General features: G+C 40.0%; 1 protein-coding gene across 4 annotated transcripts in view; it reads left to right on the forward strand.

Annotated features, from left to right (window-relative positions):
• Positions 1 to 16,103, forward strand: part of LMO7 (LIM domain 7) — a 281,768-nt gene that overhangs the window by 163,958 nt on the left and 101,707 nt on the right. For all 4 annotated transcript variants that reach the window (XM_073614268.1, XM_073614266.1, XM_073614269.1 and 1 more), the window contains exon 6: positions 13,308 to 13,338. In XM_073614268.1, coding sequence (XP_073470369.1) covers positions 13,308 to 13,338 — 31 coding nt within the window. The remainder of the gene's footprint in view (positions 1 to 13,307; positions 13,339 to 16,103) is intronic.

A 16,103-nucleotide genomic window follows, 5' to 3' on the forward strand; every position in this document is an offset into this window, starting at 1 on the left:
TGCTGTGACTTTCCAGTTAGAAGCCCAATGTACCAGTACAGGTAAATTTCAGGAATTGCAGTCACTGCAGTTCCAGAATATGGTGTGTTTTTAAAAAAAAAAAAAAAAAAAGATTGTTTGCTTTGTAGCTGAACCTCTTCTTTCTTGTATAGCTCATAAGGAAGTTAAGATCCACAAAGAACATATCATAACACAACACGTTTATTAAAATCCCAAATATTACACAAAATCAAGCCATGCCTTTCACGTGAAGCTGTCTTAACCGGCACCTAGGATTTCCAGTCCCGATCTAGCTCAGGCTCTTCCTGAAGATGTCTGACTGGCGGATGAAATGTGTGGAGACAGGACTCCTGTGGCCTTTGACACATCTGGCATGTGGAACGCATGATAGCTCCGGCAATAGAGCAGGGGAGGTTCCGTTGAGATGTTTTAAAACAATAAACATGTCATACCAGGGCTGTGCAATGGTTCCTATGGGGGCATTCGTGTAGGCTTGATCCCCAGCTGTGCTCCCTTGTCATAGGATTTGATTGACAGCAACAGGAGCCGATGGCTCCCACTGCTGCCTCTGTCCTGTAATGAGAGATGCTGCTCTCTGGCACAGTGCTGGATCGAGATCGTGCTGAGGTAAGTATAAGAGATCTGTGGGATCCTGCTTACTGATGGTTTTTTACCTTAATGCATAGAATGTGTTAAGGTAAAAAAAAAAAAACTTCTGCCTTCTTAGAACCACTTTAAAACTAAATGTGTTTTTTTTTTTTTTAGGTGTGGTTTTATGATGGTAGTTTTTTTCTCATCTGGGAGAATTGCCTAACCAAGAGAAGCTAGGAGAATATTTCTCCAAAATAAGAGATCTTCCCTCTTTATGTGGTCAACCAGTCATTTTCCCTCTTTTTGTTTCAGTGGCAATGGTCACCAGGGTAGAATAGATTGAATCTCCCTATAGAAGACTATAAAAACACTGGAGTGGTTCTAATCCTTTCTTATACCATCCAAAATTGAATAAAAGGTTTTGGCTTTAGATACACTTAACGTATTTGCCACTGATTTAATGCACATTTGTAAGTACTGGGTAAAGGTTAGTTCAATATAACTGGCGAGGGAGAGGCTTTCTGTTTATGATGTAAACTGTTTTTAATGAAAGTTTTATGTCTTATGTATTGCAGAGTGCAAAATCATGTCATGGTTCAGTGAGCATATTTTTTGGAAAGCGGTCAAAATAAACAGTGTTTTCTCGCCTCTCAAACTGTGTTTTCGTCAGAAGGAAGGCTTGAGTTGGCATATTTTCATGGCCTGGCATTACTGGTTTTTGTGTTTCCTGTAGGCTAATAATTAGGATACAGTAAATTTCATCTTGGCCACAAATGATTAGTGAAGCTTTCCAACTCTAATCTTCCTGACGCACTTGTCTGGCATTAAAGGGTGTATGTTTTGAAACTGTAAAGGAAAGAGTTTCATGAAAGCATTACACTATTTTTAAACTTTGTTCAGTGTTCAAAAAGGAGTAGCCTAGTTTGTTTTGCTGAATGAAATATTGGGCGTTTTTAATTTTCTTTTGAGTTTGCTCTTCTGAATGGGTATATATAAATTGCTAAATTTAGAAAAACACTAGGTCATAGGGAACTTTCTGTATACACAGAATTTCCTGAATTGTCGTTAGTAATATGAGTTATCTTATGACCACTAAACTGTATAAACGCATCAACGCAAGACGCGTTCATGCGTATTTTCGATTTTATGCCCAAAAATTTCTCTCCTGAATGGGGTTTTGGTGCGTTTAGATTTTTGCCTCTAAACTTGTTTTCTTACACAATTTGAGTGTGAATCATGTCCCATCACCCCCTATAGCCTTAACCGTTTGCCAACCAGCCGCCGTCATTATACTGCGCCCGGTTTGAACAGCTGTGCGCATCGCCTTAGGTGTATGGCCGCTTTTAAGAGCGGCGCGACGCCAGAACCAATGCACGTGGCCGGCAGCTGTGATGTCCGCCGACCACCCACGATTGCTCCACAGAGAGCCAGAACGGGGATCTGTGTCTGTAAACAAACAGATCCCCATTCTGACAGGAGAGTAGAGAGAGATCTGCTGTTCCTAGTGATCAGGAACAGCGATCTCTCTCTCTCTCTCCTCCAGTCAGTACACTCCCCCCTTCCCTGCCAGTGACATTTATACAGTAATCGGTGGCTATTTTGAGCTCTGATCGCTGTATAAATGTCACTGGTCCCAAAAAAGTGTCCGCCGCAATGTCGCAGTCCTGCTAAAAAGATCGCTGGCATTACTGGTAAAAAATAAATAATAAAAAAGCTATAAAAGCTATAAATCTATCCCCTATTTTATGCTTATATATGCTTATTGCATTTTTTTTTTTTTTAATTATAGCAAAAAGTAAAAAAAAAAAAAAAAATATATATATATTTATATTCATAATTCTCGCTCTTTTCGTTTTATAGCACAACAAATTAAAACCACAGAGGAGATTAAATACCACCAAAAGAAGCTCTATTTGTAGGGGAAAAAAAGACTTTTTGTTTACAATGTTGCACGACTGCAATTGTCAGTTAAAGCAATGCAGTGCCGTATCGCAAAAAATGGCCTGGTCATTAAGGGGGCAAATCCTTCCAGTCCTTAAGTGGTTAAAGTAGATGTAAACCCTCACATATACCCAGTCAAGTGAACAGCCTCAGATGATACACAGAGATGCAACAAATCTCCCTACACAAGTATATGTATATCTGCTGTCTTCAGCTATCTAGACTCTTTAGAAGTGCATATCGTGTTAGAAATTTTTCTTTCTTTTTCAGCAGTGGGAGGGGAGTCTGGGCATACACTGTGTATGAGCTGACCCCCCTGTCCACATAGGCGGAGGAACGAAGAACCTTGCAGAGCTGTGCTGTGAATAGACAAGCTCTCTGCTTCTGTCACATCCCCTACACAATTTCCAGCTGCTTTAATCTCCTGTGTCGGAGAGCTTATGCTGATAACAGAGGAAGGGAACAGCATAAAGACACAGAACTTAAAGCTTTGGAGAAAGATAAGTAAACACTACAGATATATGCCCAGGTCAGATTTCATGAATGGGGTTTAGATCCACTTAAGAACAGGATCCCTATTTAATCACATTCATTGACATTTGGGCATTCTGCTTCAGATACACTTGCTGCCACCCTGCTTTAAAGTAACTTTTTGCTAGCAGGCAGAACTGAGACAAGACTAAGCCTAGGTTTACACTTGGCCTTCTGAAATTTTCATGCAGTTGTATTCTTTTTTTTTTTGCACATTTTTATGGTTTTAATGTGTTATTTTGGCCAATGACCAGCAATATCTTTTGTCTAGGGGGAAGGACACTGTTAGAGGTGTCAAAAATATGTTGGATGTAAATGGATTTTCAATGCAATTCTGTTAGTCTCTGAGGCCAATATTGCACCAAAGGAGGACATGCAGCATTTTCAGAAGCGCACAAGTGAAAATCATTTAGTTGTTAATGGGCACCAAAGGAAAAGTTGGGATTCCTTATGCATTGTCTTACTACAGGTGAAAAATCACACAGATGTAAATGAGGTATAACCCTGTAAAAGAAGCTTTAGTGGGTTATGAATGAAATCTTCAGTGTGTTCATGAGCTCCAGGCATCATTGCTATCTGAAACGTATAGGGGTGAAGGGTACTCTGCTGTCAGAATAAAAAGATCAGCACTGCAGCCACTGATCTGATGAATATTTTCCAACAGTCCCATTTGACAGCGAGAACAGCCATAGATTAATTGAAGTTCAGCCAGTCCCTGCTGAAGTGACTGAATTTCAGTCCTATGACCAGCTTTCATATAGCCTGTTTTGTCGGATAGCAAAAGTGTCATTTCAGAGAGTACATTGGTAAAAAAATATATACTGATTTTATCTCTGGCAATAGTGAGGACTTTTTGGGCATGTTAAAAATCCCCTTTTCCCAATAGATATGGGAAATATCCCCTTTTCCTACATTGGTAAGTGTTCCTCTAAAACTAATTTTTACCAGATCTTTGCCAGGAAAATCAAATATTCTGCTGCCCCAGGATACAATGGAATTTGCTTGGCCGATGGTTTATTATTCTCTCGTTTTTGACAGTGATAAGGCTTAAATTTTATCAGCTACCTGAATCATTGTTCTTAAGGGACCTTTAAAACTGATTCCTTTTTGATGCATTTGTGTTTAAAAAGTGGAACAATTATGCATGAAAAATGGTATCCTTTTTCAAATCCTATAAAACTCTTCACACCAATGTGCTGTTATGCGGGTGTAGTGTGTTTTTAAGAGCCCTGCATGCTGCAATTTTGGTACATGCTTAAAAAGCGCACCAAAAACACACCTGACCATTGAATTGACTGGAAAACTCATCAAAAATGTTCTGATTCACAGGTGCATGCTGGGAGCCCTGAAACCAGAAAACACACCAAAAACTCCTAAAAAATGTGCATGTGCTTTTACCTAATTTTTAGATGGAGTGGTATGAAGGGGCTGCTTATTCTTTGGATCAAGTCAAGCATCCATAATTAGACTTGCACATGTTGCAGAAAAGACGCACTACAATTCTTGCCCAATTGATTTTATTGGTTATCGGTGTATGTGCCATCTTTTAACCTCAGTTATTTCTTTATATGTGGATCATTAGTTTAAGTGTTGTAATAAAAAAAAATCATTTAAGGTGGAAGTGGGGTGGGGGAAAGAGGGGGTGTTGCTAAGCCCATATTTATTATAACGCATATTTTATTAGCAAATTGCTGGGAAAGCTTATGAATCAATTGGTTGTTTTATCTTTAACGTATAGCATGTTAATTTGTAAGACTTGCTTTAGTTGGTGTGTGGAACCCAAGACAAATAGACTGTCCTTGGCTGTGTGACTAACACCTTGTTGGCAATTGTTTCAGTGTCCAGTGCTGGAATGTGTCGCATGGAAACAAGCTATGAAACAAGCCATAACACATTCCACTCTCCCAGCAAGGGACTATGCTTTAATACATGCTGTTCTAGGCTGACACACTAACCACAAACAATACTAACTCTCTCCAAGCATTTCCTTATTTATGAGTCAAACTGTTCCTCCTAATTTAATTCACAACACCGTCTAAGCCATTTTGTGCAGTCCCCATTGTCCTAATGGGATTTCAGTACACATTTTATTGTGTGTGTGTGTAGTGTTGCGTAATTTGACATCCCTATGTTGCAACATTACGTTAAGTCTATCCCCCATACCTACCCAATAACTGTTAAAAATATATCCTACTAATTTAGTAAGCACTTTGATGGGCATTCAAATTTGGAAGCCTAGCATACTGTGGTTTTGAAGGGTAGGAGTTATTCAACACCCCGGGCACCTGCTCCCATGGTGAATTTTATTTTAACTGCTAAAATTAGGGGGCAGTGTTAAGAGAATTATAGACTGGTGTGAGTAAAGAGGGAGGAGACGCATGAAATCAGCGAGAAGCTTTAAAGGAAATGGCGGTTAACCGAGAATCGTACTACAGTGATGCATTGGACAACTGGTCTGCATGACCTGCATCTTTTTTTTATGTCTGGTTTATTGGAATTGTTGCACTTTGACATTTTTTAATGTCGATGTTCTTATTGCATATCTCATATTTGCCACTTTTCTATGTGTAGAAGTTTGTGTTTATATAGCAGATCTAATTTTTCCTTTTATTTGAAAATCTTTATAAAAGTTAAAGAAAAAGAAATAGTGGTAAAGATGGAGGTCAGAGTGGGTAAAGGAAATAAAGAAATGTGTTCTAAGGAGTAATGCATAAGCTATAAAAAAAAATCTAGTCTACGTTCCATGACCTGTATAAAACCATTTAGCCTTATGTACTGTTATTTATACTGTCACATAGCTTATCGCTTAATAAAATATAATCTACTTTGAGGAGCACATTGTTCTCAAAGTAATTATACAGCTTCTGCTGAACTTGGTCAAATGGGCATACCCGATGTCCTCATAGCCAACAGCTATTCCTAAGGCCATTCATCTTAAAGTGGAAGTAAAGTTGTTTTTTAAACAAATGTCTGACAGGCAGGGTATTTGACATAGACCCTATTGGTCTCTTCTGCCATAAATACATCCTTCTGCCTGTCAGCTGTCATACTAATTGAGCCGCTCTTGCTCTGTGAACATTTTATGGCCCCGATCCGTGCCACAGCGACGTGACTCCCGTGCACATGCACGGGAGTGGCATCATCACGGCCTGGCCTATCAAATGGCTGAAGGCACGGGGCCCGGAAGGAAGACCGGAGAAGATGGAAGCACCGAGGGCCTGCTGGATTGGTCACAGCGATGCTCTGAAGGACACCATATGAAGGTGAGTCTGAACTTAATGTACTAATATGCTGTGCATACTAGCACATTATGGCATAACCCACCTGGGGGGCATTAAGAAAAAATCTTTTATAGCGGACTTTACTTCCGCTTAAAAAGCTGGCCCTATTGTAGGAACATTAGTACAAATTTTCATATGACCATTCTCAGTACATTTAATTGCTTGATCAATGTCATTTGAAAGTACTTCAACATTTTGTTTTGCTTTTAACATTCAATTTTGGAACAAATGGGCTTTCTCGCACGCAAACTACATTCAGTGTTGGAATAATTGTGACCCCACTATTGACTAGAAAATTGACTGAATGTTCGCAAAATGTAAACTTTAAAATTACATTTCACTAGTGTATGGCTATTGCTATAGGCATTGTAGTTTGTGCCTGCAGTGGATGCGCCAGGAATGGTCTGGTTCAGAGATTTAATTCTTCAAATTATTTTTTGGGGGGGGGGGGGGAGGGGGACTTTTTTAAAAAAAATGTCAACACACTCTTTAGGGATTACAATATATTGGACATATATTAAAGACCTGGCATTGCATAGTGTTAGAATTATATGGCATTTTGTTTTTCTTCCAGCAGTATTTCAAGACCGCCTTTCTTGCCTTACTCTGAAATATTTGTCATGCCATTTGTAAGCCAGCCATAAGGAATTTGGTCCTTGTATTGTTTTGATGCTCTCAAATATCAGACCTAAAAGTAGGTTTATATTACATAGTGATTATTGGTGTTAATCCTGTTCTGTGCACAGTTACTGAAATTCTCTATCTATTGGCTTTGTACTGTATGTTGGGTAGGCGGAATGGTACTGATGGGCAAGGATTACTTGTGATCTGCTATGCTGTACCCTAGAGGAATGAAGATATGAAAATGTATATCTGCTAAGATATGTCCGTCCCCAATAAAAAGAACGTTTATTACTTTGTATTGCTGATGTTTAGGAGGTTGTTGAGAATTAGACTACATGCGACCAGTTGCACCTAAAGTATTTTTAATAAATGTTTCTGCAACATTAAATAAAACCATGATCCTTCTCTCGTGCAAGCAGGTCATGTCCACTAGTCAGGGGGCCACTATTTGGTCAGTACCATGTGTTCATGCATACGTTTTTGAAAATGTTATTTATTTTGTACGTAATTTTAAATGTTGGTAAATATATACTGATAATTATATTTGAAGCTGAACTCCAGCCAGATATAAAAGACTCGTATCATAATCCCCGCATGAGCGATTACATGCGAACTACCACGAATAGCTGCAGGCATGGTGAGGCCCCCATTGCTTCCCACATGTACCTGCTCGCAGGAAACGCTAAGTAAAAAGGATGGAGAGGTGAAAATGGCCGAAGTGGATGCGGCCACAAATGCACTAAACAAACATACAATGAAAAAAGCAAAAATACTGACAAAGGGTAAATTACTATGTAAATGGCAAAAAAGTATAAATGACAGTGATGCAATACTCCAACTAGTCCAAGTGAATAAGGGCTAGTACCAATACCAGCACATAGTGACAACTCAAAAGCTGAATGTGATAAGTCCAAATGAATAAACATATACCCTGTTTCCCCCAAAATAAGACCTAGCGTGATTGTCGGTGATGGCTGCAATATAAGCCCTACCCCCAAAATAAGCCCTAGCTAAAGTCCTTGTAGGTCTTATTTTCAGGGTAGGGCTTATTTGGGGGGTAGGGCTTATATTGCAGCCGTCACCGATAATCACGCTAGGTCTTATTTTCAGGGAAACAGGTTATCAGTCCCACCACCAAACGAAAAAATATCCAAAGGAAGGGAGAGATCTTCAGTTAATTGCAAATTGCAATTGCTTAATTGCAAAACACTATCAAACATGGGTATCCCATCCGGTTGTTTAGGCGATTCCAGTGGTGGATATACAGGATGGTATATGAAAAAAATGACATGAACAAAAAATAGTTTAACTCCGTGATGACCAAAGTCGGAGGGGGGGGGGGGACACAGAAAGAGGGTGCACTCACTTTTAATAAAATGAGTGTGGGCATTAATCCACAAACGCCGAGTTCGTATGCCTCAATGGATGTCTTCGATCAATCCCCGCTCCTCAGTGCTCGTCACATAGGGTGAGTGTATGTGTGATATAGGGAGAAAGCGCACATAGCAATCCCGTATAAAAGCCGATTTATTGATAAAAACAATATGGTAAACTCACATTTAGAAGTAAACTATGGTACAAATCATCCACAAGCGCCGAGCTCATCTCCTGCCGTCAGTTTGTGACAGTATCCCGTGCTCCAATCCTGACGCGTATCGTCACGTCATGTGACTTCATTCATCCTCTGATGAAGTCACGTGGCGATACGAGTCACTGAGGAGCTGGGATTGATTGAAGACATCCATTGAGGCATACGAACTCGGTGTTCGTGGATTAATGCCCACTCATTTTATTAAAATTGAGTGCACCCTCTTAATGTGTCTCCACCCCCCCCCTCCCCACTTTGGTCATCACAGAGTTGCACTATTTTTTGTTCATGTTATTTTTTTCATATACCGTCCTGTATATCCACCACTGGAATCGCCTAAACAACTGGATGGGATACCCATGTTTGATAGTGTTTTGCAATTAAGCACAAGCTGTATGCCTTACAGCAGTAAGGTAAGCTGCTTGCGAACATGGAGGTGTTTCCACTGAAGATCTCTCCCTTCCTTTGGATTTTTTTTCGTTTGGTGGTGGGACTGCTATGTTTATTCATTTGGACTTCTCACATTCAGCTTTTGAGTTGTCACTATGTGCTAGTATTGGTACTAGCCCTTATTCACTTGGACTAGTTGGAGTATTGCATTACTGTCATTTATACTTTTTTGCCATTTATATAGTAATTTACCCTTTGTCAGTATTTTTGCTTTTTCATTGTATGTTTGTTTTAGTGCATTTGTGGCCGCATCCACTTCAGCCGTTTTCACCTCTCCATCCTTTTCACTTAGCCCCCCCCCACTTACACTTCCCCTTCCCCCTTTTCCTAGTCATAGCGCAATTACCACTTACTTTTATTTATACACTTTGTCTGTTTGGATCAGTCACACAGGTGTTGCAGCAGTGCTCCTTAGTTTAGACCCCCTTTTTTGACAGCGCAGGAGTTTTCCTATTTCACGCAGGAAACCCTGCTGAGTGTGCCAGGGGTAATCACAAATATCCACATTCACACCGGTGAATGGAACCTTCAAAAACAGCGAATCTGGTTTTATATAAATGGTAAATGGTCTTGTCTCTCTAGCAAGTGGAGGACCAGCAAGTGTGCGGCCATCTGCTACAGAGCTCACAGTCAATGTCTATTAATACTAGGCTAGACGTGGCGTGAGGTTGCATCTCCCAGCCATAGTGAACTGACATCGTAAAGCCTAGATAAACTTTAGCTCCAACCACTAAATTCCAGGTGCATCATATCAAAAAGTGTTTACATACTCACAGCCTGATTAGAAATGTCTGCCCCTTGCCAACATACTACAGTGTAGGACCCTTACTATCTGTGTGACAATTGCAATCTTTCTAAAAAAAAAGTCTGACACTTGCTACTGAATTAGAGCTCTGGTAACAGTAGGAAATTCAAACTTTTCTGGCTGCAGAGCTTTGGGTCTGACTCAGTACATGGTTGTGTCTGACCTTTGCTGAGACCACTACTTCCCCATAGACTAGGTCTTTCTCTACCAGCATGAGACAAGTATTTCTACTCGGGTTGTGACTTTATATATATTTAAACTGAATGTACAGTTGGACTTTAAAGTGCATGTATAGCTAAAGCCTTTTTTTTTTCCTTTGTGTTTTTTGGGTAGAGTAGGGAAGGTTTACAAAGTGAGGGCAATTCCCCTTTTAGACCACTGAAAGAGGTGTTCCTTTTGGAAGATTTCCCTTTTACTGAACAAATGTAAAAAGTTCTCTCAGTGACATCGTTTATCGGGTCACCATAAAATATATGCAGGACAAATCTTCCCAATGGGCACACAGACAGAAATAAAACTCAAAACATGCTGCATTCACACCTGAGTGTTTTCAGCCCAAAAAACGCCCAACAAGCAAAATCCATTCATTTCAGTTGCACCTGTTCACATCTGAGCTTTTTGTCACCTGAAGCTCAAAAAAGTACATGAGCTTCTTTTTAGGCAGATTACAGGCGTTTTTCTGCTTTTTACATTGGTGACCTTTTGACCTGTACAAAATCGAGGCAACATTGTGCCACTTAAGCCTTTAAAAAAAAAAAAAAAAAAAGCGCAGGTTTGAATACAGCCTTAAATATTCATTCATTTTATTTTTTCCCCTTTTTTAAACATTTATGAATTTTTGGCCTTTGTAAGTGGCTCTTCTGGGACCTGTGTAAATGACCCATTTGCTGTATTCAAATACATGGTCCCTCTGAAGTGGCGTAGCGATAAAAATTGATGTATTGGGCTAGTATATCCAGGAATGGTTGGTAAATGAATTATGAAACCGTTTATAATGCAGCAAAAAATATAGTAAAAGAATAAAGAAACACAATTGCAGAAGCAGATTTTACCTTACCCACTCATCTGTACTAACAGCATGACCTGCCTTTGAGGGGTTAATTAGCTCTGTATTTTTTACTTTACATTAAACTGTTCATTGTCCTAGGCATGTTCGCTCTCGATATTTGTGGGGTTAGGAAATCGTTCTGTTGGTTTCTGTGAATCTTCAATAGTTAGTCTGAAACCTTTTTTTTTTTAAAGTGTATTTATACCCCTTTTTTTTTTTTTTATATTGGTGGTGAAGGATTAGCACTTTAGAACTCCTAGGTTTTATTGCAGTTGAAGGCTTGCTGTCTGTTAAGTTACCCCCAGGAAGTAAGAGCAAATGTCTCAAACCGTAACAGATTTTTAAATTTTTTTGTAGTAGGGGAATGCCAGAACCTCCAGCAGGCTTCTCTTCTCGGCTGCTGTGGGCACAGGGGAATTGTTTGATGGTGGAAAGCGGGGAGGGGAACAGTAAATGTCATATTTGCCTGTCCCTTCTGCTCCCTTGTCCATTAATCACTGAAGCATATTTCCTGCCAGGTAGGCTGTATGGGGCCCTAGAAGCAACCCTGTCCCTCCTATTTGCTTTTGTTCCTGCTGATCTCCATGTTGACTGTTCCTCTCCTAACTTGCTTTTAGGCATGATGCCGTTATTTTTGCCCAATTTAAGATCAGCATGTTTGAGATGCACACAACGTGCATGAATCCCCTGTTTTACTACCTGGGCTAGGTTTCCCTGCCGTGTCTGCAAATGTCAGTATGTGAAGTAATACAGTCCCTCTTACTATCCAAAAGGTACAACACAGGGAAAAAACTTGGATCAGATGTGATGATCTCGGCCAACAAAAGCCTTTATTATTGATCCGAGTATATTAATGGAAAATTGGTTGGTGTGCGAGACTTGACTTGTATAGATTCATGTTCGGGCAGAAGCAGTGCTTGCCATTCTGTCCCAACTGTTCACTGCTTTTCAGCTAGGAATATAAAATGCCTTTATGGTAGCACATTTTCAGCTTGTTCTTTATTCTGAATTTTATATCTTGTCTAATAGTCCTGCCTTTTTGACACTGAACTGTAAGGCTCTGCAGAATCCCAAATCTTCCCAAACCATTCTACATTTTCATACCTTATGACGTTACTTGCAAGACCAGTACATCTTTATATTGCTTTTCTTTCATATTAAAGCAGCAAAATAGGCAGTTAATAGTCTCTAAAGTTCAACTCTAGGAATTTGAAAATATCCAACCTTGCAGTGGGCCACCCCTACACTGCAAGGGTTAAATGTAGATTATATCTAGGGTTGCCGGACTAAGGAGAAATTCATTTTTCAGCACTCCAGTAGGGTCCCTCCACTGGTGCAACTGATTCCCCCCAGCCTCCTTCTTAAGCTGCTTAGGGCTCTGATCATATGCTTCCCACCACCAAGTAAAATACAGAGTGAATAGCCCATGTGAAGATGCTGAGGCCCACAGATTGGAGCTTCAGGGAGAAGTTGGCAGCACAGGAGCCAACCAGAACAGATGGGGGAGGGGTAGGGTAAGTAATTCTGGCTGTTTTTCTGCACTCTACACATAACTAGAATGTAACCCTTGCAATGCAGGTACACTGTACACAATCTGTGCTTGGTTAGCTGCAGTGAAGGTTTTGGGTGTCTGACTGCCAATTTCTCCATAAAGAGTACCTGTCAACTGCTCAATGCTATCACATAGGAAACTTGTTAGCCCCTTGTTATAGCAATAAAGGTAAATGAAATAAAAAAATGTATTATAATAAAACTTTAACAAAAGAATTGACTGTAACCCTGTTGCATTACACACCTTCAAATGCACTCGCAGGCTGTGCATATGGAGATACACTGTTATTGCCCCATACATGTGAGGTATAACAGAGACTGCTAGAAAACTATTTTAGGGCCATAATTCACAGTTAACTCTAAACCGATAAACTGTGAAGACTTTAGCGCTTAGCTGAATATTTTCACAATATCATTAGCACATGCAATTTTTCGGACTTTACATGTTTGGCATCTATTCACTTGATGCAACCCCTTTTTATATTTTACCAAAACGTTACAAATTGCAAGTAATTTTGTAGGCAAAAATGTAGGTTTTTATGTTTGCAAAAAATAGGAAAAATTGCTTTAATTGCTTTAGATCAAGATATATGACTGCACCTTATGCGGGACAAACAAAAAATCGCCATCCAAATCCACATTGTATCCACATGATACAACTGCTTCTCCCTAACATTTAAATGGCCTATTAATCCTTCTTGTTGAGTTGTGGGAAAATACTGTACAATAACTGTTTTGTGGTATTGAATGTTCCCACTTGATTGGGCATGTCTGGATCAGGGTGTGATGGCCCTTGATAATCACTCATTAGTGTCAGAAGTCTACAATGTTATGTCTATGGACAATTGCATGTTTTATGATAGTTGTGTGCTCATTCCCCCTTTAATCTGCTTTCAGACAAGAAGAGACAGAAAGAAGATTAAAAAATGTAAGTATCGGTGTATTCTATAAGTTTAATTGTTGCATAAAATGAACTGTGTAGTTTCTGTGCAGTGGATGTGTGTGCTTAGTTTTATGAAAGAAAATGTTATCCCAACATTTCATGTTTCTGATATACCCATGTATGCCTGTTGTAAATGTATCCTGTTTCCTTTGTATTGCTTCCTTTGTGTAAAATAACTAGTGTTCCTGCCAGTCCCCCTACCTTCATATTTCAAACTGACAACACTAGACATGAGAGCACATCCATCCCAGCATGGTTAGTTTTCTGGCTGTGCTGAGAGAACAGCCTGCCTGTCCTACAATGATCAGACATGTGCTGACATGCTTCCCTGCATAGCCATCCACTGGGAAGATCAGTGTGCTGCTGTTTCTCCACCACTAGCTCTTTAAGCCCCTTTTACAGTATATAAAATACTTTTTTTTTTTTTTTTCTTTCATTACTATTTGCGATTTTAAACAGAATGAGTTAAGGGTGGTAATCGAACAATGAGGACACTAGTTCTGGTGACCTGGGGGATGCCAATGGATTCCACTAATTCGCATTGATTTCCTCTCAATTCCTGTTTTACTCCAAGTCAGGAAGTAAAGTTCAATTGGGCACAGATGAAAAAAACTGACAGGAGTTATAACCCTTATTTACTCTATCCAAAAAGGGGGAAAAAAGTTTTATCCTACAGTTCTACCTAATTATATACAAATGAGCAGGCTTTTGTATCCCTGAAAAGTAGAGGCGTAGCATAAAGCTTGTGGGCCCGATAACATTTTTTACATAGCAGCCAATCTCCCCCAAACTACCACCCGCCGCTTTCACCACTCACCAAGATACTCCAAGTGGTTAAAGAGTTTTAAGATCTTAATTTCCGTATTGAGAGGGTAATTCAAAAAGATTTTGGAGAAACTGTCCACATTTTGACATACCTCTCCAATGCTTTAAATACCCTGGAGCAGGTGTAGGCAACCTTTAATTATCCAAGGTCTATACAGACCCCTTCATGTCTCACTTTAGAGACAGAGAAATGGACTGAGGACAGAGATTCCCCATTCCCTTTCTCTGCAGCCTCAGCTGTACTGGACAGTGAATGAATGGGAAGTACTCTGTGCGGAGTGGCTTCCTGTTCATTCACAAACTGAAGCAGAGTAAACACATAAGTTATGAATGGACAAAGGAGCGATCAGTACCGATCACTCACTGTGTTCATTCAAAAATGGAAGGGGCTGGTAAATGACATATGTACCGGCTCCTTCCCCGATCCCCATCCTGAAACATCCCCCACCACAGCCGTAGGGGTTGGGGAAGTGGACAAGGGAGCACACAGGGGTCCCAGGCAGCAGAAATGAGAGTAACCTAGACAGGAGGGTCAGTGAGGGTAGCGCATCCCTGAATGGCGGGGTGGGACAAGGAGGCTGTATGGGCCCCCTGAAGCCTTAGGTGGGGTCACCAGTGCTGAAGAGTAGATCATGTTTCTCATAAAATTGGCATGAGAAGAATAATAGAAATATTTCTATTTCAGCTATTCAAAAAATTGGAAAGCATAGTAAAGATTTAAAAAGTTTGTGGTTGATACCTCTAACTCCATAAAGCCCATCATGTTTTGTCCTTGAGACACCAGGAAAAAAAATGAGAATTGGTTGCACTGGTGCAGGAGAATACACATTGCAAAACAAAATCTGACAGATGTTCTAATACTCCCGACTCCATTTAAAGCAAAAAAAAAAAAAAAATCATGTTTTTTTTCAGTGTTAATGGATGTGTTTTTTTTTTTTTTTTTTTACTGAAACAAACCCGTCAGTAGAGCTTGAATTCTTGTGGTGCTTTCTTTAAAGGACTAGCGGAATCTCTTGAACAACTCTCTCTCCTTCCTTATCACTGTGATCAATTTCTGTAATGCAAGCTCACGGTATGGTCTGTGCTTCAGTAAAATACTGAGCATACAGTTTGGTGCATGTGTCGGTTAATGGAGAGTAACCATAGAAAGTAATGGCAGTCTTTTGTACTTGGTGTATGTGCTGACAGCCTACCATTTTCTCTGTAGTAATTCCCCATTAATACTTGCCACTTGCACCAGGCTGTCTGCACAGAATTCATGTCAGATCTGAGCACAGGCCATGCAGATAATAACTTCTACTTGGGGAAGGCAGAGTTAGTGTCTTAGGGCTGGATCACACCAAATACGGTGGGGCTACGTTGGATGGTTTTTCCAGCACAGTCCCACAACACGGACAAGACAAAATGCCTTGTCTCCTATATGCTTTGTCCACACCCCACACCACTGAGTTGTGGTGGTGTGCGGGCACAATGTGCTGAAAAAAGTACTGCATGCAGTACTTTTTAAAAAAAATCTTAGCACAGTGTGTGAGGCAATCTACTGCCTCTCACTGCGCGGCCGGCAATTTTGAGATCTTTGTGACATCTCAATTAAGTTAGTTGGAAAAAAAAAAAAACAAAGCCGGAAACTCTGCAATCCACCAAGCTTAGCACTTCATCAGCCTTAGCAAGACTTAATTCCAGGGGGTTCCACACATTACGCTTTTTTGTGGTTTCTGGAGTTATGATGTAGGGGCTGCAATGAAAATGCTGAAGAAAATAGATGTGCTTATCTATCTTGTACAAAATTAGTTAGTGGATGTAAACCCGAAAACTTTTTTTTTTTTTTTATATCATACTGTAGAGCAGTGTTTCTCAACTCCAGTCCTCAAGGCGCACCAACAGGTCATGTTTTCAGGATTTCCCTCAGATGAAATGGCTGTGGT

This window comes from Aquarana catesbeiana, linkage group LG02 (genome assembly GCF_042186555.1).
Source record: "Aquarana catesbeiana isolate 2022-GZ linkage group LG02, ASM4218655v1, whole genome shotgun sequence".
NCBI lineage: Eukaryota > Metazoa > Chordata > Amphibia > Anura > Ranidae > Aquarana > Aquarana catesbeiana.